Source organism: Lissotriton helveticus, chromosome 3_1, assembly GCF_964261635.1.
Source record: "Lissotriton helveticus chromosome 3_1, aLisHel1.1, whole genome shotgun sequence".
NCBI classification, from domain to species: domain Eukaryota; kingdom Metazoa; phylum Chordata; class Amphibia; order Caudata; family Salamandridae; genus Lissotriton; species Lissotriton helveticus.
This window is the reverse complement of record NC_136061.1, coordinates 1,973,932,143-1,973,957,883: the sequence shown is the minus strand read 5'-3', so window position 1 is coordinate 1,973,957,883 and position 25,741 is coordinate 1,973,932,143. Positions and strand designations below refer to the sequence as shown.

The 25,741-nt window shown below is 41.6% G+C and overlaps 1 protein-coding gene across 2 annotated transcripts in view; it reads right to left on the bottom strand.

The window, feature by feature from the left end:
- Positions 1-1,604: 1,604 nt before the first annotated feature.
- Positions 1,605-25,741, bottom strand: part of SELENOS (selenoprotein S) — a 145,530-nt gene continuing 121,393 nt past the window's right edge. For both annotated transcript variants that reach the window (XM_078683099.1, XM_078683100.1), the window contains exons 5-6: positions 4,702-4,780; positions 1,605-2,870 (exon numbers count right to left, since the gene is read on the bottom strand). In XM_078683099.1, coding sequence (XP_078539225.1) covers positions 2,788-2,870; positions 4,702-4,780 — 162 coding nt within the window. In that variant the 3' untranslated portion in view covers positions 1,605-2,787. The remainder of the gene's footprint in view (positions 2,871-4,701; positions 4,781-25,741) is intronic.

Genomic DNA, 25,741 nt, shown 5'->3' with positions numbered 1-25,741 from the left:
TTTGCTTCAAAATAGACAATACTATCAATGCAGTGCCCTGTACCTGGGTGCCCCTCAGTACATCTTTCAAGGGCTCCAAAGGGTGCAGTCGGCAGCAGCTAAGGTGGCTCTAAACAGACCATGGAGCTCCTCAACATCCTTGGCAGTGAGAGACCTTCACTGGTTACCAATTAAAGAACGGGTCAGCTTTAAATCACTATGCATCTTCTTTAGGGCGGTTCATGGACAGGGACCTTTACCACTGCAGGATAAATTCAATTGGTACGAGCCCCCTAGACAACTGCGGTCTGCTAACACTGGCCTAGTCCTGGTCCCCAGATTCAAACGGTCTAGAATGGGGGGCAGGGCTTTCAGTGTGGCAGCTGGACAATTATGGAACGGGCTGCCACAGGACCTTAGGGTAGCTAGCTGCCTGCTGAAATTCAGGAAGGAGTTGAAGACCTTACTATTCCCCAGGGGCTAGTTTATCTTTTCTAATCTGGTACTGTAGGTATAATCGTTAATTCCTGTCTGAGCGCCAAGATACCCGTAGGGTGATATATAAGAACACAATACAATAAATATATTGTAATTTTCCTTCACGCTTGTCCTTCGTTTACTATGGACATTCATGAGTGAGAAACGAAAGGTGATGGTCTGTTTCCACTGATCCCTTTAGGACTGGAGGTTCATATACTAAGTTTGCCGAAATAACCTGCTACTCTGGAAGGTTAGGACTTCAGGTGAGGCACTGTGAGAGCGTTGAATTTGGGCCTACAGGTACTAGTGTGGCAGAGAGACTCAGTCCCTACATTATGACGTCCTGTTCTCCCAATGCACAGTTCTGCTTCAAAGCACAATCCCTGCAACACAGCCACTCGCCTTCCATGGATGCGATGTAGCGGCGGCCCATCTTTCAGATTCTGAGTCTTGTGTGCGAGGAGCTTTGTTTCATTCTACATCATGTTACAGCTCTGAAACTGTGATGCTCTGTACTGCCCCCTGCAAACAAATTATGCCCATACAACCCTGGAGTCGCCAAAATACAATGTGAGACACCCGTTAGAAAAATAGAGCATCCCCAAACACTTCTTCCAGAGAAATTAATTTGCCTTTCGAAATACCCCAACAAATGTCAGTATCACTGTAATCACTTGGTTTTATGTCGGCTAGCAATGATTCCCATCGGATATTGCATTACCATTCAATTTCTTTCAGCTACCAGATTTGTACAAATGCCCGACAGACCCCCATTGGAATTTGTACCCACATCTGAAACATAGGTGATGCTTGTTCTTGTTTCTACCACACTTTTCCCTTCCTCTTTACTTAGCAGAAAAGAAAGTTACAAAACTTCACCTAACAGACCGGTAAACAGTAGTTTACCACTATGAGATCACTGTTTTCTAAATCTTAGGTGTCACAAACATCAGTGCCTATTTTGCAGACGCTGTCCATCAAAGGATGTAGTTGGGTTTTGCAGGGCTTTTGAAATCGGACTCCATATGTGACTATTAATGGCACATACTGTTCAGCTTTAGAACCCATCATCTTGTCTCACGTTTTTAAAGAAATTGAAAAGCTTGTGAAAACAATGTTGATCTTTACGTAAGGGACAAACAAAGCAAAATGAGAAGGAGATTAATAGATTGAACATAAAACAAAACTATGAGAAAAGTCTTAAAACACTCATTTCAGAAACACCACAATTTATTAGGGCAGGCAAGTTCTATTTCCAGTAAAAACTAAAAATATTGCTCGAAGGACGAACAGTGTGTCCACTTAGTCCAAGAGAAAGCACATGTTCAAGAATAACAGTTCTGCAAAGTAGGTGAAATAAAGATTGATATAGAGAACATGACTCCTAACTGCTTGCAAGTATCAGCTACCCTCACTGGTGAAACCACCATTTATAAGGGTGACATCATTCAATGCAGTTAACTGCAGAGACTCATCCAAAGAATTTTGTTTTTATGTTGCAGCACCTTCTGAAGGTCTTTCAACTTGCTTATGAATCCCACTTCTGAGAGGAGGAAATCAACAATTTGAAAATAATGAAACAATGTTGATCGGGGCAGACCAGGAAAGGGAACAGAGAACTAGAAGATGCAGTTCTGTTATGTACCTTTGGTCCTTTCAAAGAGTCTATGTATAGGAAAGTCAAGCAACATAATTGAGCAAAGGAAGGGGCATTATATTCCAAGTCACTTATATGGAGGATCCTCATGCAATTCACCAAACCTTTTCCTTGGGATAATGAGAGACCTAGGTGAAGCGAGTATCTCATGACTCAATGCAGAACAGTATTGGTGAGACAAACAGAAGATTTAACACCCGTTAGCCACTCAGCCATACAAAGTTGGCACTGTTTGAAAGCATGAGAAAAATAGAGCACATTCCAGTTCCCCAGTTTTGTATAGCCACATGTATAGGCATGGAGTACCCTAATTCTAGTTCGTAAAAGGACAAGTAGAAACATTAATTCAGAGGAGCACATCCAAGTTCATTAAGAGTGATTCTTGGAAGGCTAGCAGTGGAAGGAGAGTGGTTAAATGAGAGGGATAAATGGAAAAGTGTGTTTTTCCTTAGGGCATTACACTCCTACATCAGTAGTGTGAGACATTTCACATCCAATATTTTTCTGAACATTCACTTTTGATATTCCAGCTTGGCTAATGGTTGCACAACATGTAACAATAAATCCAAGGACAGTCACTGAGGAGAACGAAACTGCAGTTGGCAGGACAGCAGGTCATGTTGGAGAGCACTTGCTAGGGTCCCAACAGGATCGCAGCAAGACTCCTACCCTCATCCACCCCCTGATGATGGGCCTCTGCGTCCTGGTCTCCAGGCACATGCCCCTCCACCATCGCCCGTCAAAGGGTTGTATCCTGAAAGGAGTCAGAAAAAGAACAATGTCATATATTAGCCAGTTGACAAACTTTAGCACTCCATTAGGCGTAAGTAAATGGTGAGGAGGCACCAGATTCATTATCGGCTTCCAACATCAACATGAAATTTCCACTAGCTTCCTAACTCCCCTGCCCCAGAACAGCACTCTTTTTGATTGCACAAGACTCATTATAAAAGAAACATGAACTCTGCCAGCAGATAAGAAGGAACACCCACTTCGCTAACTATACTCTCACACAGAATGTCACCAATTTAAAATGTTCTTACTCCGTACTTTTCTTCCATTTTTTTGTCTTATGCATTTATGAAAGGTGACTGTACAAAGGATTTCAAAATCCTTCACAAATTCTATATCAAAATGTCACACTAAAGGATATTCCAAAAGGCTTTAATACCATGGCTTTCTGAAAGCAGTTTGACACCTTGTTCCTCATATTTATTTGCAGTTTTATATAGCGCTGGCTAGACCCAGAGGTATCAGAGCGCTTTACATGAGGATCAGCGTGTTACAAGTTGCAAAATATGACAGTTACTGGAACATAGTAAAACATAGGAAATACCTACAGTGATACACAGTAAAACATGAGTTACTAAAGCATAGTATAACAAATAATAAAAATGACACAATAAATGTATACTTTGACTGCATGGCCTTGCTGTCCTATTTCGAAATAATATTTATCCAAAAAGGGCATTTGAAAATCATTGTTCCCTTAACCTAAAGTACATTTTAGATCAAATAAACACTAGATCACGTGATTTCTGGGGAGAGGAGTTGGCCTAACGGCTAGGGCGCTCGACCTCGGACCTGGGGATCTGGGTTCGAGTCTCGGTAACGACGCCAAAACCTCCTGTGATTCTGGGCAAATCACTTAATCTCCCTGTGCCTAAAAATGAATGCATGTCCTCATGTAACGTAACTGGTGCTATGTAAAGCGCTCTATAAAGTTCGCGCTATATGAAACTCTGCAAAAAAAATAAAAAATTCTAAACTTACAAAATCATGTAATCGTAAAAGTACAATAGTACAAACGTTTGCATTTATTTAAATTCATTCAAACCAAAAAGGAGGAACCATACAACTAAGTTCTATACGAAAATGCAGTGTTTTGATATATAAATAAAATAATAATAATAATAATAAATCGACATAATTACTTTAAAGTATTTAGGGATGTGACAAATGGGCAAGGGGGACTCCACTCATATTCCTATTTAAAACCTTAAAAATCTCTGAAAAAATATAAGAATTAAAAATCTTTTCCAAGGGGAAGATTTCTTGGATCCATACAATTTCAAATTTCTTTCACCTTTTTCAAGAAAAGTTATCTTTAAAACTAATAGTCAAAGTTTTAATCATGACGAGGTTGTATTAAGCTCAAGTATTTTACTTAAACGTTTGTTGTTACATTTGTGCAATGGGCAGTGCATCATCATCACCAATAGGTGACAAAAGTGCTCACCTCCCTAACATTTCGAGTTTTCAGCCGTACCTGGCACAGAGCTGAGAACATGCACACCTCCATCAACCTTGAACTCCAAAAAGCAAAAAAAATATGGGTTTCCCACAACTGTGACAACTGTGACTTTCCCAAAGGAAAGAGAGGAAGAACTACAATTTCGAAAGTCATGAGCAGTGTTGTCCCTCTATTACTCTTAAAATAATTGTCCACATTTATTATCTTCACCACAAAGCCTACAAAGCTTTACTTCTTGCTCTCCATCTCTAATGGCTCCCCATCTTACTGGAACCTAATACCTCTCACCTGCAGAGCAGATGCGTTACTGTTCCCAAAAGCTTCTACTCACCACTTCCTCGCAGAGATTTCTTGTCAGATTTTGGCGTCTGGACCGTAGTGGACGCCGACGTGCTCGGCGCGGCTTCCAGCTATAAAGAAAGTAAAGCATGCAATTGTTAAACAGTTTCCATGCTTGTTCCTCTCGTAGCATCCACATCTCTCGGTCCAAAAATAACAAGAATTCAACATCTCACTTTACAAATCACTTTGAGCAGCAACTATCATCTACAGTGCTTCAGAACTACGCTTTTCTAAATATGAAACCAATACAATTCATGACAGTTCAGTTTTAAACTCTGGGCAACTCGGTTGCCCTGTGGAAATTGGGCCATGGGAAGTGTAATTACATCCCAGTTTTCAAATGTTTATGGGATAGCTTTGAGCAGCATGACATCTACAAATGATTTTTTATTGCTGCCCAGTAAAATATTTGTAAATTGTACATTGCTAGCATGTGCTCTAAAGAAAGGCTGTGCTAAAGCTCAAAATAGCATATGGTGAGGAGACAAGCACCATGTACATCCATCTACAGAATGGAGATGGATTCTTTGGGGGTATTAGTGAAGACCAATGTCTCAGGATCTAAGCCAATTCCTTCCAGAACCACAAACAGAATCACCACACCCCCCAAAGAACATCAACCTTCTGTCCACTATGTTTTGACTGAGCAGAGAAACTTTGAGCTGAACTGGGACTTTCTGTAAGGAAAAAACTGACCGATCTACAAAAGTATCACTCATATCACTACATCTATCTATTTAATTCATATGTCAGATAGTGCTGACGTGTTGCCTTCAAGCTACTATGTAGTCCTTGAGAACAAGTTATTAGGGAGTTGGTAGGTAACATCAGAAAGAGAGGGAATGATTCAGAGCATCAACTGCTGTGTCTGGTTTGGTCAATGCAGCTCCTTGTATGCTACTTGGCACAGTTGGTAGGACCCAGTTACTTCCAGAGTGTGTGGGCAATATTGTTGGACAGGTGTAGTACACCTGCTTAAATAAGGTTCACCTTTTGGACTAGGCGACTAGTTTAGCATTCATCCAGCTTGAGTCACAGTTGGGAATATGTTGGGAAACCAGTTGCAGATAGTCCTGCCCCCACAAAACCTCTGCAGATGGTGTATTTCACTATGAATTAGATTAGAGAATGTTACAGTATATATTTGGATTGCTGAAAATATTGCATATGTTGTCTGTTATTGTAGAGTCGTAATAGGAAGGGAAGGAGAGAAAAAGGAAGAACAACAAGTATGAAGCTGGGAGGATTAATAAGAATGACAGTAAAGAAGGAAGTTTGCCGCATTTAAAAGACGAGGAATACTATGTGCATGGGACTATTTATGATGTATTGTGTTCTGGTTCTAGATTGTGTGGAATTGTTGTAAGTTCTTTAACCCCTTCGGCGTGGCCGCGATTCTGCGCCTGTGCGGCACTTCCAAAGAGTGGGCGGGATCATGACAGCCCCCAGACGTCATCAGCACACGCCCACCGTTGTTGCATGACGGACGGGCGCAGTCATCAGCATGGAAGGCGTTAAAGGTCCTGCAGGAATAGCAATTTAAAGGTTATGCATAATGTTAGTCTTCGTGTCTTAAATGAAATCTTGAGTCCCTGTGCAATTCATCTGGAGAATCACCATTCTTAGGTAGTCACACTTTACAAGTTCACTCAAAGGGACTATAGATAGAGGCTACACCGGGAGGGTGATAAGCGTGGTAGGATGCTGACTTTGATCCTATTTCACGAGAGGCCTCCCCACCCCTGATCACGGCAGTGCAAGGCCGCCGAGGAGGAGAAGGTCTGGTGCTCACACAGGCCACAATTAATGGTGAGGTGCGTCATCATTTGCCTGTTCCTTATAAGAGACCGATTGGCAGGGCGGACGTGGCTGGGATGGGTTATTTGAGTCGGATTGCATTGCCGGCTCTTATCAGGGTGCATACAGCAGCCGCCCGGGATGCAGATATCACTAGAAAGGATTTATTGGAGGCCATTAAGTGCAAGAAACCTGGCACGGATCATGTTTGGCAGCTCGGCTAGCATCATTACCCCTAAGTGCTCATACTAGTGGTAAAAGGTTTTCATTATTGAATTATGTATACAGGTTAGAGCATATTATAAAAATATATAATAAATTATCTTATTGACAGACATTTCTCTGTGATACTGCAGTTAAAGGGTTTGTGCTGCGGGAGTTAGGCAGACATGTCCAGCGCACAAAATAAACATGAAAAACGGTTATCCATGACCCCAAACAACATGTTCTAGACATCAGGCACTATGAATTCTACACCCTTACATTTTAGATTGGTGTGTACAGACCCTAAGGAGGGCATTACTGATGGAGTCATAGCTGCTGGGGCCAGTGCTAACCAGATGACATGAAGCAGCCTCAATTTCCCCCACATGCATTCATAAAACATAATGGCTAAGCGGAGGTAAGGTCCCCACATTCAATAAGTGCACCATAAATTTAAGATCCGATTAAGTAAGCTCAAAGACTGAGACCATCACCCACCTTCTCAAGTGTGTTTTCCACGTACATGGTGAAATCAAGCTTGAGAACCTCATGAAGTGCATGGGGAGTCAATGAGAAATACTTCAATACATTCAGGAGACACACAAACCTAAACTTTTGAAAAAGGAGACTGGCTTACAGAAAGAGTAGTAACCTCTGCAATCTATTTAGGTTCATAGCAGAGAGAAGGGATTCATCAAGTGGTCTCAGAAAAGAGCAGGCCTTTATGTTTTTTTTAACGATACACAAATACCTTATCGCAATTGGAGGATATGAGGTCATTGGGAGGTGAGAAATAAAAATACATTTTGTTAAATAGTCCTCAACTTACTCATCTTGAGCAGGAGAACACCGGGGTTGCCCTGTTAATTGTAAGCCAGAGAAACCCTCAATATTTCAAGGAGAGGGAATTTAAGGCGAAGGTACAAAAAAGACTGGATCAATAAGTAGCAGGTTTGTGTTTAAATCTTTTGTACTGTGCACATTTCAAACAAAATTGATTGAAGTGATACAGCAGAACAAAAACACTACACTTCAGCTAGAATGTTAGAGGGCAGTTTGGTGGAGAAGAGCAGTCTTTAAAGGGCAGTGAAAGGCATTCAAAGATGTATCCTGAACTACATTTACTTCTACACATACTGGAAAAAACGGCATTCTCCTTTACCCATAGTATTGCAAAGTCTCCTATCAGCAAGGTAGGCTTCACAGAGCAATGTGACTATCCTGGAATATGTAACGTGAGATCTTATAAATAACGTGATTTCCATGTAAATACTTGAATGTCATATAGAACATTGTGGCATGCACATCAACTAACGGAATATTCATAAAAATATTAAACAGTTTGCAAACTGTCTGCGACCCAAAGTTCTGACACCGAGAAACACCACGTTACATGTAAGCACCTAATCTGGTATAGAGTTGAAAGTTGCAGATAACCAGGACAAAGTAGCAAAGGGTATTTGTTGTATATCCACTGCAATACGTTTGCAGCCTTATTTATTAAGTAAATATAGTTATGTAGCATGGTCCTGACCACATGGGCAGCTGAGCACTTTCCAAACAATATGGGAATAATAAGACAGTTCATGGGTTCTAGTTAGTCACATTAAGCAGTACTGCGGGGCGAGGATGGAGAAGGCAGAAGACAACATAGGACACCAGAGTTCATAGAAGGTTTAGTAGAGCATTATAGATCGGATTCGCACACGAAGACCGTCAGGTTTCTTATGAAGGAGAGCTGGAACTCATTTGATCAAGTATCATCAGGAATGCAGTTTAAAGGCCTGTGAGCCAGGCAAGAGAAGGCTTGAATTCAACGTTTTTGTTTTTCCAACACTGGATCTCCACCATTAGTCAATATTTGTTTCTTGGGCTTATTTCTCCTCCTCTATCAATCTGTATTTTAATTTTCATCCCTTAGACAAAATATTCCAAAAGCAAATTAGAACCAAATCATGCAGACCTTGATGCTATAATAGCCTCTCCACAACACAAGTTACGGCACCCTCAGATCAGAAAAGGAAAATGCTACTTACCAGTATGCATCTGTTCTTGGCATGTAGAGCTGCAGATCACTACCCTTTTGCAGTAGATCGCCACCTGGTGTTGGGCTTGGATGATTGCATGTTGTTGTCGTTTGGGAAGAAGTCTTTTGTAGTCACGAGATAGGTGACTCCTCCCTTGGACAATAGTGCGCATGGGCATCTGCTCCATCCTTAGCTTGTTTTTCGCCATGATGGGAAATGATGGAGTTAATAGAAGTAAAGAAAAAGATGTCCATGCGTGTGCATCTAAGTAAGATAAAACTGGAACAGATACAAATCCCGGGGAGGCGTGTAGTGATGCCAAGAACAGATGCATACTGGTAAGTAGCATTCTGTATATGAGTAGCATATGAGCTGCAGATACTACACTTTTGCATCGATTGTGCAGCAGTGTCTCCACTAGCGGTGGTCACCTGTATCTGTTGCAGTTGTTTGAAATAGAGTTTTAAGGAGAGCTTGGCCTACTGCAGCTTGCTGCTTGGCTTGCACATCAACACAGTAGTGTTTAGTGACGGTGTCTGTTGTGGACCATGTTGCTGCCTTGCATATGTCTTCTAGGGGGATCTTCCCTAAGAAAGCCATAGAGGCTCCTAGCTTGCATGTGGAGTGCGCTCTAGGAGCAACTGTTAATGTACGTTTTGCTTTCTAATAGCATATTTGTATACATTTTACAATTCACCTTGCAATTCCACCCTTAGAGATGGGGTTGCCTTTATGAGGTGGAGAGAAAGATACAAACAATTGTTTTGTTTTTCGAAAAGATTTAGTCCTATCTGTATAGTAGAGAAGAGCTATTTTAACATCTAGTGTGTGTAGAGCTCTTTGTGCTACGAAGTCAGGGTTTTGGAAAAACACAGGTAACTCTACAGATTGGTTTAAATGAAAAGGAGTAATGACTTTTGGAAGGAATTTAGGAATAGTTCTTAGAACCCCTTTGTCACGATGTAGTTGTAAAAATGGTTCTTGTATTGTGAAAGCTTGTATCTCACTTACCCTTCTGAGAGAGGTAATAGCAATAAGGAAAGCTGTTTTCCATGTGAGGAATTGCAGTTCACATTTGTGTAAAGGTTCAAAAGGGGGTCCCATGAGCCTTGTAAGAACCACGTTTAGGTTCCACACTGGAGAAGGTGGTAACCTGGATGGAATGATTCTTTTCAATCCTTCCATAAAAGCTTTAATTGCAGGTACTCTAAAAAGAGACCGATGGTGTCTGTTTTGTAAATATGCTGTAATTGCTGCAAGGTGCAGGTGTATGGATGAATATGCCAAGTTACACCTTTGTAAATGTAAAAGGTAGCAAGTGATATTTTGGATAGAAGCATCCAGGGGATCAATTTGGTTATTGTTGCAATAAATGGCAAATCTCTTCCATTTAGCAGCATAACAAGCTCTGGTAGTAGGTCTCCTGGCTTCTTTAATGATGTTCATACAGTCTGGTGGTAGGTTAAGATAGCCAAACTCAAACTTCATGAGCCAGATCGACAGATTCAGTTGATTTGGGTCTGGATGTCTGATGTCTCCATGGTTCTGCGTTAGCAGGGATGGTGCCAGTCGTAACTTTTGGTGTGGAACCAGGGAGAGTTCTAGCAGTGTGATGAACCACGGTTGGAGAGACTGTTGTCTGAGCTTGTGTACCACTAGTGGTAGTGGCGGAAAAGCGTACACAAATTTGCCCGACCTGTTCATCCATATCGCATTGCCCTTGGACAGCGGGTGTGGAAACCTGGCGGCGAAGGTTGGGCATTTAGCGTTTTCGTGTGTGGCGAACAGATCTATGTCTGAATTACCCCACTTGTGGAAAAATAGTTGAAGAACTTGTGGATGTAGTTCCCATTCATGAATTTCTTGCGTCTGCCGACTCAATAGATCTGCTATCTGATTGCAAACTCCTGGAAGGTGCTCTGCTAGCAGATATACATTTTGTGGAATGGCCCATTCCAAGTTCTGTGCAAGCTAGGACAGTTGTAGAGAGTCTCCCCCCCCCTGTTTTTGTATATAATACATAGCTGTCATGTTGTCCATCCGGATTAATACAGCTTTGTTTTGTACTTGTAATGTTTTGAGTGCTAAGAATATTGCTAGCAGCTCTAGATGGTTGATATGGAACAATTTTTGTTGAATGTTCCATTGTCCTTGAGTTGTATGATGTAGGAGATGGGCTCCCCATCCTGTGAGAGATGCGTCTGCTGTGAGCACTATTTGTGGAACAGGTTTGAGGAACGGCCGCCCCTTTGTCAAGTTTTTGGTGTTCCACCACTGCAGAGAGCGATGTGTGCGGCTGTCTACCAACACCAGGTCTATTAGTTGACCTTGAGCCTGGTTCCACTGTCGTGCTAGACATTCCTGTAACAGACGCATCTGCAATCTTGCATATGGTACTATGAAGATGCAAGATGCCATCATGCCTATTAGTCTCATGAACACTCTGGCTTGGAGAGAGTGTTGATGTTGGAAGATTGTGACTAAGGCTTGAATGCTCTGTATCCTTGCTGGAGTGGAATACACTAGTTGTAGAAGTGTTTATTGTAGCCCCTAGATACTGATGTGTATGAGAGGGTTGCATGTGCGACTTGGTGTAGTTTATTGTGAACCCTAAGTCGTGCAATGTTTGAATTGTCTGATATGTGTGTTCAACACACTGATTGAATGACTTGGCTTTTATGAGCCAATCGTCCAGAGTAGGGTAGACATGTATTTGTTGTTTGCTGAGATGTGCTGCTACTACTGCTAGGCACTTTGTGAATACTCTTGGTGCTGTTGTAACTCCGACTGGAAGTACTTTGAATTGATAATGTTGTCCTTCCAGTACAAACCTTAGATACTTCCTGTGAGCAGGATGTATAGGAATGTGGAAGTAGGCGTCCTTTAGATCTAGTGTTGTAAGGCAATCGCCTTGCTGCAGCAGTGGAGGCACTTGTTGCAAAGTGATCATATGAAAATGATCTTTATATAATGATTGAGGGGCCTGAGGTCGAGAATTGGTCTTAGTGTCCGGTCCTTCTTGGGTATTAGAAAGTACAGCGAGTAAACCCCTGTTCCTTGGTGTTGTAAAGGAACTATTTCTATTGCGTCCTTTTGAAGAAGTGACAAGACTTCTTGTTTGAGCAGAGTAAGGTGTTCTGCAGACATTGGACGTTGCTTGGGTGGTATGTGTGGAGGGGTTGCTGTAAGTTCCAGGCAGTAGCCATACTGGATAATTTGTCTTACTCACTTGTCTGTTGTGATGGAATTCCAGACAGGTAGGAACTGTGTTAGTCTGCCCCCCACAGGAGTTGAATGCTGTTGGGGGAGCAGAGGAAAGTCACTCTTTTGTGGTGGAAGAGGTTCGATTATTGTTGTTACCCCGACCTCTTCCTTTGTTGTCGTTTCCTCTATATCCTCCTCTAAAATAACCTTTGTTAGAGGATGTTTGTTTGTTAGATTTGAAGGATGTTGTACTGTCTGCTCCATTCTGTTTGGAGCCTCCTCTGTAAAAGGAGCGACAAAAAGAACTTTAAGCTTGTGAAGACTGTAGAGCTCCCATAGATTTGTCAGTGTCTGTATCCTTCTTCATCTTTTCAAGTGCTGTGTCTACCACTGGTCCAAACAATTGATTTTGATTAAAAGGTTGATTTAAAATGGTAGTTTGAACTTCCTGTTTAAATCCTGAAATACATAGCCACGCATGTCTTTTAAGTAGGACACTAGTGTTCACAGCTCTAGACGCAGTGTCTGCCACATCAGGAGCACACTTGATTGAGGCATTGGAGATTAACTTGCCTTCTTGTATGAGGTCGTTTGCCTGTGTTTTATATTGGTCAATTAGATGTTGCAGTAGTTTTTCTAACTGATCATAATGAGCCCTGTCATATCTTGAAAGGAGGGCCTGAGTGTTAGCTATACACCATATGTTAGTAGCTTGCGCAGCTATTCTTTTGCCTGAGGCATCTATAACTTTAGATTCTTTGTCAGGTGGGGGTGCCTCACCTGACGTTTGTGAATTTGTCCTTTTCCTAGCATTTGATACAACTAGTGAATCTAATGGTAGTTGTCCTTTAATGTAGGCTGGATCCACAGGTGCAGGCCTATATTTTTTCTCAATTCTAGGGTTTAGGATCCTGGTACGTACAGGGTCTTTAAATACCTCTGGAGCATGTTTGATGACCCCTTTGATATGATTTATGATAATGTGAACAGACCTTTGCGATTGTTCAAAAGTATCTGATAGAAAATCTTCCTCTGCCTCATCAGAATGCATAGTGACCCCATGGTAAATGGCAGCTCTGTTTAATAAGTGCCAAAAAACAATGTTATCTTCTGGGGGAGAAGGTTTTGATGGGTATGACTGAGTCAGGAATATCTGGTACATCCTGTGGGTTTGGGTACTCCCAGTCTGGATCATGTAATGGGTATGGGAAAGGCTCATCTTGGTCTATCCCTCTCCCTAAACTATACTCAATCATTTTGAGGTGAGTGTGAAGACAAAGTAGGAGAATGTGGAGGAGAAATCTGTGGTGAAATGTTAAGAGGAACAGGGGATGAAGGAGAAGGAAGTATAGGAGAAGAAGGGTGCATAGGAGATGTGGCAGAGTCCTTCTTCGTGGCAGGTACTACAGGTGTGGGTGTGGTATCTGCCTTTCTCTTCTTGTGTAGTATAGTGGATACAGCCCCTGTTTTTGGGTCAATGTAGATTTTTTTTGCAGAGGATCTGGTTGGAAAAGTTTTTTTTCTCCTTGTGGAACCTTTGTCGGCGCCGATTTTTTCGGTTCCGGACGAGGTTGCTGCTTATCTTTAGCCTTAGGAGGTGTTACATTGTCCTTTGGCGTAGTTTTCGGCACCAAAGGTGTCGTAGGCTGTTTCGAGGGCTTGGGCGCATCGGAATCAGGCCTTGTTGGTTTCAGTACCGAAGACGATGTCTTCGGAGTGGAAGCTGGTCTCGTCGGCTTTGAGGCGTCGGACGCTGGCTTCATACCTTTGTGTCTTTCGTAGTCGGCGGTCTTGGAGCCGAGACTTCTTTCGGTGCCGAGGGAGCTTGTGGGATCGGCACGTGCGGCTTGCTCGCTACAGAGCTACTGGAAGGCTTAATTACTTTCTTCGGAGCCGGGCTCGATGGCGGGGCTTTCAAAGTGGTTTTTCGGTCACGACTGGGCCCCGGAGGCAGAGTGTTGACCTTTGCCTTCGATCTGGGTGCTGTGTGTAGGGGCAGTAGTACTCACGCGCTGACCCGATGGTATGGAGTCATCTGAGTCTTCTGCCTCCGATACGATTTGGAGATCATTGGAATCTTCTTCGGGAACGAGCGGAACCTCCTCATCAAAGATATCCACCAGTTCTGGAGCTGATCTCTGCATGTCGCGTCGACGGGCCCTCCAATCTCGGATGGTTTTCTTGGATCGAAAGGACGCGCAGGCTGTACAGCTGTATTCGTCGTGTTCTGGCGATAAGCACAGGTTGCAGACCTCGTGGTGGTCACTGTGTGTCACTGTGTGGAAACTTTGCTCCACACTCGGGGCATTTTTTAAATGGCGTCCTTTCCATGAGGTGTAGGCCTCACGGCGTGGATAGGCCCAACGGCCCGCGCCGATGACCGGAATCGAGCTGATGGAGTCGAAACGATGTTAGTCGACCTCGAAGGTAGTTATGTAAAGTTTTAATAATTTTTTGCGCTTCAAAGTACTTGAAAAGTAGATTTCGAGGCAGAGCGGAAAAAGTTCATCCGAACCCAGTGGCGGAAAAAAAACAATCTAAGGATGGAGCCGATGCCCAAGCGCACTATCGTCCAAGGGAGTATTCACCTATCTCGTGACTACAAAAGACTTCTTCCAAGACGACAACAACATGCAATCATCCGAGCCCAACACCAGGTGGCGATCTAATGCAAAAGTGTAGTATCTGCAGCTCATATGCCTCGAACACCAACATTTCATTCAGCTAAGTGAACATGTAAACAGGGATCCGCCACAGAACATGGAGGGGAGAACAAATCGCAAACCCACAAGATGGAGTCCAAACCTCCTGAGCAACCATCTGGTGCTAGAAGAGCATTCTCTGATTCTTCTGCATTGTCATGTCAGCCCATGACATCCAAGATCCTGCAGTAATAAAACATCTAAGAAGGTGCCAGGCAGACAGACACCTTGCAAGATGTACCTTTAAATATCCTAGCTGCACCCAGGAGTTACAAGTCCTGAGCATGAGTTATCAGGCCAGATCTGCACCATACTGGAGAAGTAAAATAGACGTGCATCACAGGGAAAAAAGCAGGGGGCAGCAGCAAAAACCATCTGTCCTGCTATGGAAGGAATCTCAATCACACAGCCCACCAAATCAGGGGAGGAATCAGAGGTGCCAATAAAATCAAAGTAAATGGTTAATGGCATTTTTGATCTGAGTGGACTCTGGCCTGGGTCAAGCTCATAATTAGCCATGTCTGATCTACTGATTTGGAACAGCATTTAACCCTCTCCACCACCCCACCCAAATGCATATTTCCATAAACTGCACTTTCAAAATAGAAGCTACAGTCATCAAATATAACAAGCATTGGCAAAGCTAACAGGTTTCACCTATGTGAAATCTATTGGCTTTATCATGTTTTTTTTAAAAGTTGCAGAGCGTTGCGAGCTGCTGAAGCAATAAGACATGGCTAGAACGTGTCATATGGTTTTTTTAAAGCTATGCATGTACAAACAAGTTAAAATGCTAGTTTTCCCCATACTTAATATGCAGTTCATATTCTTGAAATAACGCCCACTACAGTAACCAGTGTGTCAAATTGTAGCTAGATGGAACGCTTAGTCTGTACGTCGTTAGGCATTTATGGAAGAGTGTGGAGGAGAAAGCAAAACATAAAAGATGTTCAGACAACACTAAGAATGGGGGGCTCTAAAGGCACACACACTACTGTAGTAAGGTCAGACCAGAGCCTCCACAGGTGTGAAGGGCAAGAACATATGTGGAAACATCAACGTCTACAAACACACTAGTCTTTGAAGATCAGGCATTTGTGCAATGATGCAAGGCAGAAGGTATTGAATGTGCTCAAACTTAATAATCAGACAGAGATTGAGAAACAGAAGATTGTCTGGTTTGTGAAAACCTTGATAAGCAGCACCACACGACACTCTGGATGAAATAATGTCTGTTCTCTCAGACCGAAGCCGTGTAATGGGTCCATCAATGGGGTGTGTTAAAAGGCATAGTAATTGGACCACCCCTGCATAACCAAAGAGACTAGATCTCTCCCCGTCAACCAAATACCCAAGCCAGAAAATGCAGGCTGAAGTCAAAGGACAGAGTTTGCTTAATTAAAAAAACTGCTTTTCCATCGAGATTGACATGGTGGCACCACAGGTGAGAGCCCAGCTGAAATTCAGAGACGAGGTCCCCATTTCACATGGAAGATCATGTTCTAGTACATTAGGATACATTAGCACTCAGCAATGAATGGAACAATCTTAGAAAGACATTTTGTTTAAGTTGTCAGGAAAAGCATATGTGTCTAACAGGAGTTGCATATATTTGCAAAGAGTGCTGCTTCATAAAGCTTTAACAACAAAGGGTTGAGCTTTATTGTGCAATGCCTCACATTCCACACCTTTATGAGTCATCGGTGTCACAAGCAATCTTTTACTGGCATTAAGCATGAGAAGGGCAGGACTGTAAAGGGCTGATGTGTAAATATGTACAAATGGACAATCATTAGCCCACTTTCCTACAAGGTACATTACTGCCACAGTGTTATATTCATTTATCATTAATCATTAGTTGTTGATATACATAGCACATCCCTACCATTCCCAAAGGCTTGTTGGCTTAGTTATGTTTGTGACAAAGTTAGTTATTTAAGCATAGTAATGTGTTGACTTCACTCGAGAATGCTCCTGTGGGGGGGAGGAAGATCAAGGTCCCACAAGCCTCATCCAGTGCCGGTCTGCTCAAATCTCAAATGAGATATGGGTGAGAAAGACATCACCCATGTGTAGATCTTTGCTCTTATGTTAACATCTCGATAGGTAGATGTGCGATCTCGTTCTCACCCTCCACCCAATTCGTGTCGACCTAGCTATTGTATTCGAATTGTCCGTTATCACCATGGATGTGTCCATGAAGGTCAGCTTTTTAGAATTACAACTACACTGTCAATTTCCCGCAGATATGAGGTGAGCCTTTGTGCTAATGCATAGTCAGTGGAATGTGGTGTTCATGTCAGGTCAGTAATGTTGGATACCTTCATGACCCCCATGAGACCATGTCTTGTTGTAGGTCCTCTGTGGCTAGCTTCTCAGCTGGGTCGTGCTTTCTAGTTGGGATTGCTGGTGTATGTGTATGGTATGAAACTGAAGTGCCTGTGCCATTCTTCTCAATGCCACACTGTTGAAATACCGGTGCCTTACCAGTAACCACTCAAAATCGCCACAGCCTTCCCTCTCCCATTTTACATAAAAACAATGTTGTTAACCAGGAATTGGGATTCTTTATGTTAGATATAAAAATATATATAAAATAAATCCCAATCCGCCAGAGGATTAAATTTAAGATTTGCTGTGTTACACACAAAAGTGTCTACGGACAAGGTCCCAGGTATCTGGCAGAAAAACTCGTACTTTATAAACCTGTTCGAACCCTTCGCTCTAGCAACCAATTTCTACTACAGGTTCCCGCAGTCAGAAAGGCGAAAATGGGAGGCAAAGCCTTCTCGTTTTTGGGTCCTAGTCTCTGGAATAGCCTTCCAATTGATCTTAGAAGCTGCCCTAATTACCAGATTTTTAGGAAACTCCTAAAAACCTTCCTATTTTAAGATGCACCACTCATTCCGACATACACGAGAGTGGAATGTCTGTCTACCCTGACCGGCGAACAAAGCGCAGAGATACTCCTCCGGGAGTCGAGTCACGCGCTATACAAGCCTTTAAATAAATAAATGTCTAAAAATCCTTAGTTGCAGGTACACTATGGTTGCAATGCAAATCTTAAAGGCTATTGATATTTGCTAGTTACAGGGAAGTGCATGCCGACCTTACAGATGTCACAGATGACACTGTGAAAGACCTCACCTTGGCAAAAAATTCCCAGCACCACTGACATCAATAACACTGAAACCGCTCAAGGTCATTGCTCTCCTCCAGAGAGTGCATACAACCAATAACTGAACGTACCCAGCAGGCTCTGGCGCAGGGACTGTGCCTCATCCAGTCATGTGCTGAGTAAGAGTAAAGGACTGTTGAGCACACAGACTACATAGGCCATGGCCAGTTCACTGTGAGCACAGGGCCTGCCCCTTTTTCATCCAAACACACACATTATATTTCTGTCCGCAAATTATCCAATTCATAAATGGTTCAAGAGCAAATCAATCCAATAAAGTATCTCCTAGAAGCCTGCCAAGTAACTTTATGTAACTAATATTTCTCAAAAACAACAATAGATGTACACTAAACTAAAAGATCAACTCTGAATATAGCTTTATTTATGTCGTGTTTAGTGTAATTACGTTCAACAGGTTTTACCAATGGAGCTACCCTACAATCATATGGAACCACGTTTGGGAAATGTATTTTGGCACCATTCCAAATAACTCTCCTAACCCCAAGCTATCCACCCCTCCAATCAAACAGTACATCATTTGAAATTATGAATCTCGGCTAACCTAGCAAATGTACAAATTCAATAAATAATAATGTTTTTAGCTAAACAAAAAAGTTCCTGTGAAAATATCAATCAAGTCCAATTACAGGTCCACTACCACCAGCCAGCGAAACAAAACAGTGCATTTCCTATGGCAATACAAATCAAGCATAATTACACATCTTCTACTCCACATCTATTGCATAAAGAAAGAGTGTACAGGATCGACAGTAGCAGTGAAAAACTAGTGTTCATCTAATTTCAAAGTGCTTCCATTTTCTAGCAGTAAGGAAACTTTCGCACTCGGAGGATGAAGCCATATGCCAGGATCATAGATTGCAGTCCAGAAGGAAAAGCTGGTTTGGAACTCAGGTCTCCCTCTTACAAAGTCAGCAACTTAACCACTAAACCAATTTTCTTCAATTACACAAATAACTATGAACGGTTTTCCAGAAAAGACCTGCCAGAGACCTGTTAAATGATGCATAATATGTCCACATTTTATGCCAGAAAGACTGAAATAGCAGTAACATTAATTATGAACAAGAATACTGGATAGTTTTACTGGAAAGAGCATTGGAAAGGAGTGGTACTAACATATCACATAACGCAAATACAGAAAGTGGAAGAACGTGGTTAAAAATAAAGATTTCTACCACATCTTTTGATGCCAAAATCTTGCCACAATCGTCATGGTAGCTGCCACATGTTGGCAATTACTGCTCAGAGTGTCACAGCAAAAGAAATCACTCAAATTAAAGCATGCTTACGTAATGGGTTCGTCTAACAAAGAAGGACACTAAAAGAAGTTGCCGAGGTCTTCTTCATTTCATAGAGCACACAGACACAATCCCGATACATCAGCCAGTTTCACAGGTCTCTGCATAAACTGTCGGAGTCCGAACCCTTCAGCTGGAACTTCCTGTACAATCCACCCTCACATTCCTGATTCCACCCTCACATTCCTGATTCCACCCTCACATTCCTGATTCCACCCTCACATTCCTGATTCCACCTTCACATTCTTGTAACCATTCCAAAAACCATAGAAATGGAAACACAACACCTTTCTTTAAATTAAGGCTAGAAAACTGGGACTAATCAGAAAGATATGCTAAATATTAATGGCCACATAATGAATTGAGATAAAGGACGCATATTTAGAGCAGAAAAACGGTGTTGTCCTGTTTAATGCAAGAACTTATCGTTGAAGACGACCTTAGTAAAGTTACCAGGGATTCATTAATAATCATGTACTCCCACTTGTTAGGTCTCGCCTGTCAATGCGCATGCGCATTTAGCTTGCGAGACTATGGGGGCTTAAACAGACTTTAACCAACTTGCGCTATTTCGTGGCGATTCCTTGCAGTGCCCGTGAAATGGAAGCTCAATGCGCATGCGCATTGACATAAAAAGCGCGTGCACATGCCTTCCTCCCACAGGCATCCCCCAGCGTGAGCTCTTCAAAGGAATGCTCTGCCCCCCTCTGCCACTTCACACCAGCAGCTCTTCAAAGGGATCCGCTCCGCCCCCTGCTGCATCAAAGGCTTTGATTTCGCGGCCGCGGTTTTTATTACTTTCATTTCGCAGCCGCATTTTTTTTTTTCTGCCCCTGTTGTGCCGTCCGTCCGCCCTCCGTCACTGGTAATCTCCTTCTCTCTCCCCCTCTTTTCCCCTCCCAGCCCCCACCTTTGTCATCCTGTCACCCCTTCCCATGCGTCTGCTGCCTCCATGCCCCTCACTTCATTTGAATCCTGATTCCCACGCGTCTGCTGCCTCCATGCCCCTCATTTCATTTGAATCCTGACACGGCAGACACACAGAGATGAGGTTATTTTTTTTCTGCCCCTGTTGTGCCGTCCGTCCGCCCTCCGTAGGCTTTGATTTCGCTGCCGCGGTTTTTACTTTCATTTCACAGCCGCATTTTTTTTTTCTGCCCCTGTTGTGCCGTCCGTCCGCCCTCCGTCACTGGTAATCTCCTTCTCTCTCCCCCTCTTTTCCCCTCCCAGCCCCCACCTATGTCATCCTGTCACCCCTTCCCATGCGTCTGCTGCCTCCATGCCCCTCACTTCATTTGAATCCTGACACGGCAGACACACAGAATAATCAATGCCTTCCCTATCCCCGGTCTCACTATGACCATTGGTGGGACACTGTTGGCACCCCCGACCCCAATCTTCCTTGACCCCGTGCACAGTCTGTATCCCCGTGGTGATCCCGGGCTAATCCCAGCGTCGCTGGTGTTTAACGGTGTGATCGTGGGCTAATCAGCCTTTTTGCTGTAGCTGTGTGAAGGAGTTAATCACTTGTATCGCGATGTGATCAGATGCAGTCGCGACACTTATCCCAATGTGTCCATGTGCAACTCGCAGAGCCGCGTTGTACTTAGTGTGACAATGATTACTCCCCTCCGTCTCATGGATGCAGCGCTACATTATTGACTGTGTCCAGTTTTAGAAGCATCTTTCTTAAAAATAGTTTTATATAGCGCCAACTCGGCACCAGTTACCATACACAAGGTCGGTTTGTATATTATATGTGTGTTGCCCTATACCACAGGATGTTGAGTCCAACCCCGGTCCACAGTCCGCAGCTCTTGCACTTACACACCCCACCATTTTCTCTTGGTTGGGATTGTCCCCTCTTTCGGTGTTCGTCTCCACCCCAGCTTCGAATCGGTCAAAGTTTTGACCCCACTTGAAGAGTCAGTTGTGCTAGCTAATGCGTCGACAACCCCCCCTCGCACTGTGACCTCTGAACTTCCCATCATGCACTGTTCCTCTGGGTTTCTTCTGTCCCATGAATGCAGGGCTGCAGTTCACAGCATCACTGGTTCAAATATGTTCTTTCAATGTTTCAAGCTGTTTTCAAGCTTTATTACAAATCACAAAAAAAGTTAATATTTCACTTCTGTTCTTGAATTTGTCACAATAAAAAACACTGAACATAATCTTCACAAAAGTTAATTACAAAAGTTTAAGCTATTGCCATTACAAATTAAATAAATTATTTAAGTATTAATTATTTAAATAAATCAAAAAGCATTGTTATTTGTAATATCAATACATCTAAGTCACGTAAATACAAAACATGTTGCATTACAAATGCTATAGGTGTCACATTTGCGAAAGTTATAACTATTGGCATTGTAAATGACAGAGCTATTAATTTAGCTATTTTAAAAAACAAAACATAAATTTAAAAAATGTCATTTATAAGACCAATAGCTCAAACTTTCCTAATGCGAGACCTATTGCATTTCCAATGCTTGTTTTTCAGTGTGGCACGTGCTCCAGTGCCCCATGTGTACAATGAGAAAATGAGTAAGAAACGGAATGACCTCACTTGTCAGCAAGAAATTATAGAGGATTATGTTTTACAATCAGCATGGGCGTGTTTTAAACATAAGGCGATTCTAAAAGGAAGTCATAGGTGCGAAGGGGTGGGGGGTTTATTAAATACTAATAGTTCTCAAGCACAGTTCTCTTTATTGGCTTCACCTTATTTGGTATATTTCTGAATTTAAAAGGATGCACATGCAGGTAAGCCAGAAATTATTTTAATAGGGAATAGAAACGCAAATACCCTTAATGGTTAGATTTGAATATCTTGTCTTCACGTTAAATGATTTTTCTGGCAGCCCCTGTATGGGTTAAAGCTATTCAAAATCGCTGGTGTTTTTGTCCATACTTTTCTATTGTCAGCTTTAGAGTCATGGTGATAAGAGTCCTTCATTTTAGACCCACAACAGTTTTAAGGTGTGTTTTTTTACTACAAATGAAACTTAATACATGTAAGAGACAGAGGCCACTTAAAAATAAAACGTAGGGACACAAGTAATTTAATTGTTAAAATAAAAGCATTAGCAATCAATCTTGAGCTGACTTTTTAAAATGTACAAATGTATGCTCAACGGGGTCATCACATTATTCAAAAGAGTGATGCCTCAGGCCTAATTAACACAATCTATTTTGAAAGAGAAATATAATGCATCTCCTCCTAAATGAAATGAATCATATCCACGAAACAAAGTCTACCTCATTTATACACCTCCATACCTAATCCAGAACATAACACAAATTTCTAACTGGTATTTTATTTTTGCATCAATTAGAAAAATGTACCACAAAGATTTGTTAATTTACAAACCAATATTTAGATACAATAACAAACCAAACATATATATACATCACTTTTTACACAATATATATATATATATATATATATATATATATATATATATACACACACACATAGACTTTTTAAACAACTTTTTCAAGTATGCTAGCCCAAATTTTTTGAAAAAAGGATGCTATATACATATACAGCTAAGCATTCCTGTAAAACAAGATCTAACCAGAAATGAAAAGAGCAAGGAAGGTCTATATTGTTTCAACCTATCTACTTATTGTACTCTTTTTTAATTTTTATTTACACAACGTAAGCTTTTTAAACTGGTGTCTTCTCGTGGTTGTCGACGCGTTTCAGCCCATTGGCTACGGGCCTCATCAGGACAAGGGCTACTGATAATCCGTCTATGAAGTCAAGAAATCATATATAACTACACACACTTCAATCATTGAACAATTTCAGAGAATAGGGTTATATACATATTTTACATTTTTTTACATTTTATACATATTTTTCTTGGAGTGGTCAGACACTAAGCCGAGGGAGGAAATCCACTTTGGCGAGGCACCCTAATGTGAAGACACTAAAGCCAAACAGCATGCCAACTAGTTAGCACTAAGATATCGCACCTTCCGCTGAGTGTTTTATCAAAGAAAATGATAAGGAAAAGTAAAAAGATAAAAGATGTGCCAAGGAGAAACCTCCACCTTCAATTCTTCTATGTGATGAAAGCTATGTAAGCCTTTAAACAAGGAGTTAAATTACCGTAGTTTGTGTACTCCAACCGATTTGTCAAAAAACGAAGAAATTTCCAGATGTACTGATAAACAGCTATAAACACCGTGACACGCAAAAAATAGGTATTACTCTCACAAATAGTGAGTATTAATCTAAAATACAAATCATATTCAGTTATGGCTTACCGAACAAATATTGTGGCTCCTATTGTCAAAATTATTTGTCAAGTCCAACAAGCCACACGGGGTATTCAATTGGTTGCTCTCTCGGTCAAGCAGCGGACCGAACCGGAATGGAATCACGGAAGCAACTTAAGTGCTCTTTCATTTATCGCGGATATCTAAACGACAATATAGGGTACTGTGACAAGGGTCATTAACTATCACTCCTAAAGCTAATTCGCTACATACTTCCGAATCGTTACTTACTTTAGCTGCAAGGTAAAGTTCCTTCGCTGTGATGCTCAGTCGTACGCCATGTTAAATCTGTGGCGTCTGAACGCTGGTCACGTGGTACGGAAATACAATCCCACTGACCCAGACACCAACGACGGACTACTCCTCAACGTGCCCGGACTATACAAACAACAAAGAGGACCAATACCTCAATGTTTATATTCGCTAGTTGTAGCGCGTGTATCTTGGTACGCTCTTAACTATACTAGAGAAAATTATTAAAAATATTATATTACAAGGCACCACGAAAGGAAAAGGAAAAATATTAAAAGTGAAATGGGAAAAGCAATAGAAGATTCCCAAAGTCTGCCACTCCTCACATTATCAAAGCAAATTGCACAAACTCCTTTACACACAGTGCTCAGTATCACAGTTACAGTCGATCCAAGACAGAACATGCCAAAATACAAACAAAGTTCCTTATATCAGTGCCCAAATTTCATCTCTGTCATTTAAACCATTGGTCGCTTTCCTATATTTTTCGATTAGTCTGGCCTCTAACCTGTCCAATTTAGATTTGATTTCCTCTGGTTTACTCTTACCTAGCACACATAAGACTGTCCAAGCAATATCATTCTCCGTATGATGGTGAGTTTCAAAATGCTGCACTAATGGTGCTCCCTGGACTTTGCATTTCAACCTTGATTTATGCTGAAGAATACGTTTCTTCACTGTTTGGGTTGTTTGTCCAATATAAGCCTTGTTTCACGGACATTTAATACAGTAAACTCTGTTCTTTGTGTTGCAATTTGAAAAGCTTTTTAGATGGTGTTTAAACCCATTTATTTCAACTTCCTTTTGTATCGGTCGTTCGATTACATGCCACACAATTTTGACATCTATAATGTCCTATTATTGGTGGTAAATTTAGGAGTCCTCTCAAATCTTTAGGTGAAGAATCTTCTTCTCTCATTGCGCTTACCAGGGATTGTCTTATATTTTTGTCTTTTTTGAAAGCGAAAAGGGGCTTCTTAATTCCCAGATGTTCAATAAATTTCCAATGTTTTTGGATCAACTTTTTTACTTTATTCGCTTTAGGATCATATGTAAGTACGCACGTCTGAGGTGTATCCATATCTTTAATTTTTGGTGTTAATAAGGTTTCTCTTGGTGTAAACCAGGCCCTTTTCAGAGCAATCTTAACTAACCTTTTAGGATAACCTCTGGCTACCAATTTGTTTTTTAAGATTTCTGCACTTTTGAAATATTCTTCTTTTCTACTACAATTTCTCCGCACTCGGAGAAATTGCCCGTAAGGCAAATTCTCTTTAAGTGTACGGGGATGACAACTCGAGAAATGTAATAATGTGTTCCGGTCTGTAGATTTAGTGTTCAAACTCACTTCAAGCTGGCCATCATCTTCTTGGATGTAAACATCCAAAAAGTTAAGTTGTTTCCGATTGCTGGACATTGTGAAGTTTAACTCCAGAGTTCTGGAATTTAGCCAGTTGTAAAATTCTTGAAGTACTGTCTCGTTTCCATGCCACACCATAAAATATCATCAATATAGCGACACCAAAAATTTACCTGGTTCTTAAAAGGATTGGTGTCGCTATATATCCACTGTATTTCAAACTCCGCCATCACTAAATTGGCTATTTCTGGGGAGAAGCTACAGCCCATGGCCACTCCTGAAATTTGTAAATATAGTTGGCCCTTGAAGTAAAAAAATAGTTTTTTAAACAAATGGAAGCTAAGGATATTAAAAACTCTGTGGGTACTTGGTGTGGACGTTCCCTTAAATCCAAAACAAATCTCATCAAGGCTATAGCCTCGTCTTGAGGGATATTAGTATAGAGTGATTCTATGTCAAACGATACTAACACTTGGTTTTCCATGTCAAAAGGCAGTTCTTCTATTTTTGTTATAAAGTCCATTGTGTCCTTTATATATGATTGGGTTTCTTTAACCAAAGGAATCAGGAAAAAATCTATATATTTGGCCAATGGTTCTAACATTGAGCCACAAGCCGACACTATGGGCCTGCCCGGAGGATCTGTTGTTGACTTGTGCACTCTCGGCAATACATAGATGTTAGGTATTTTATTCTGTT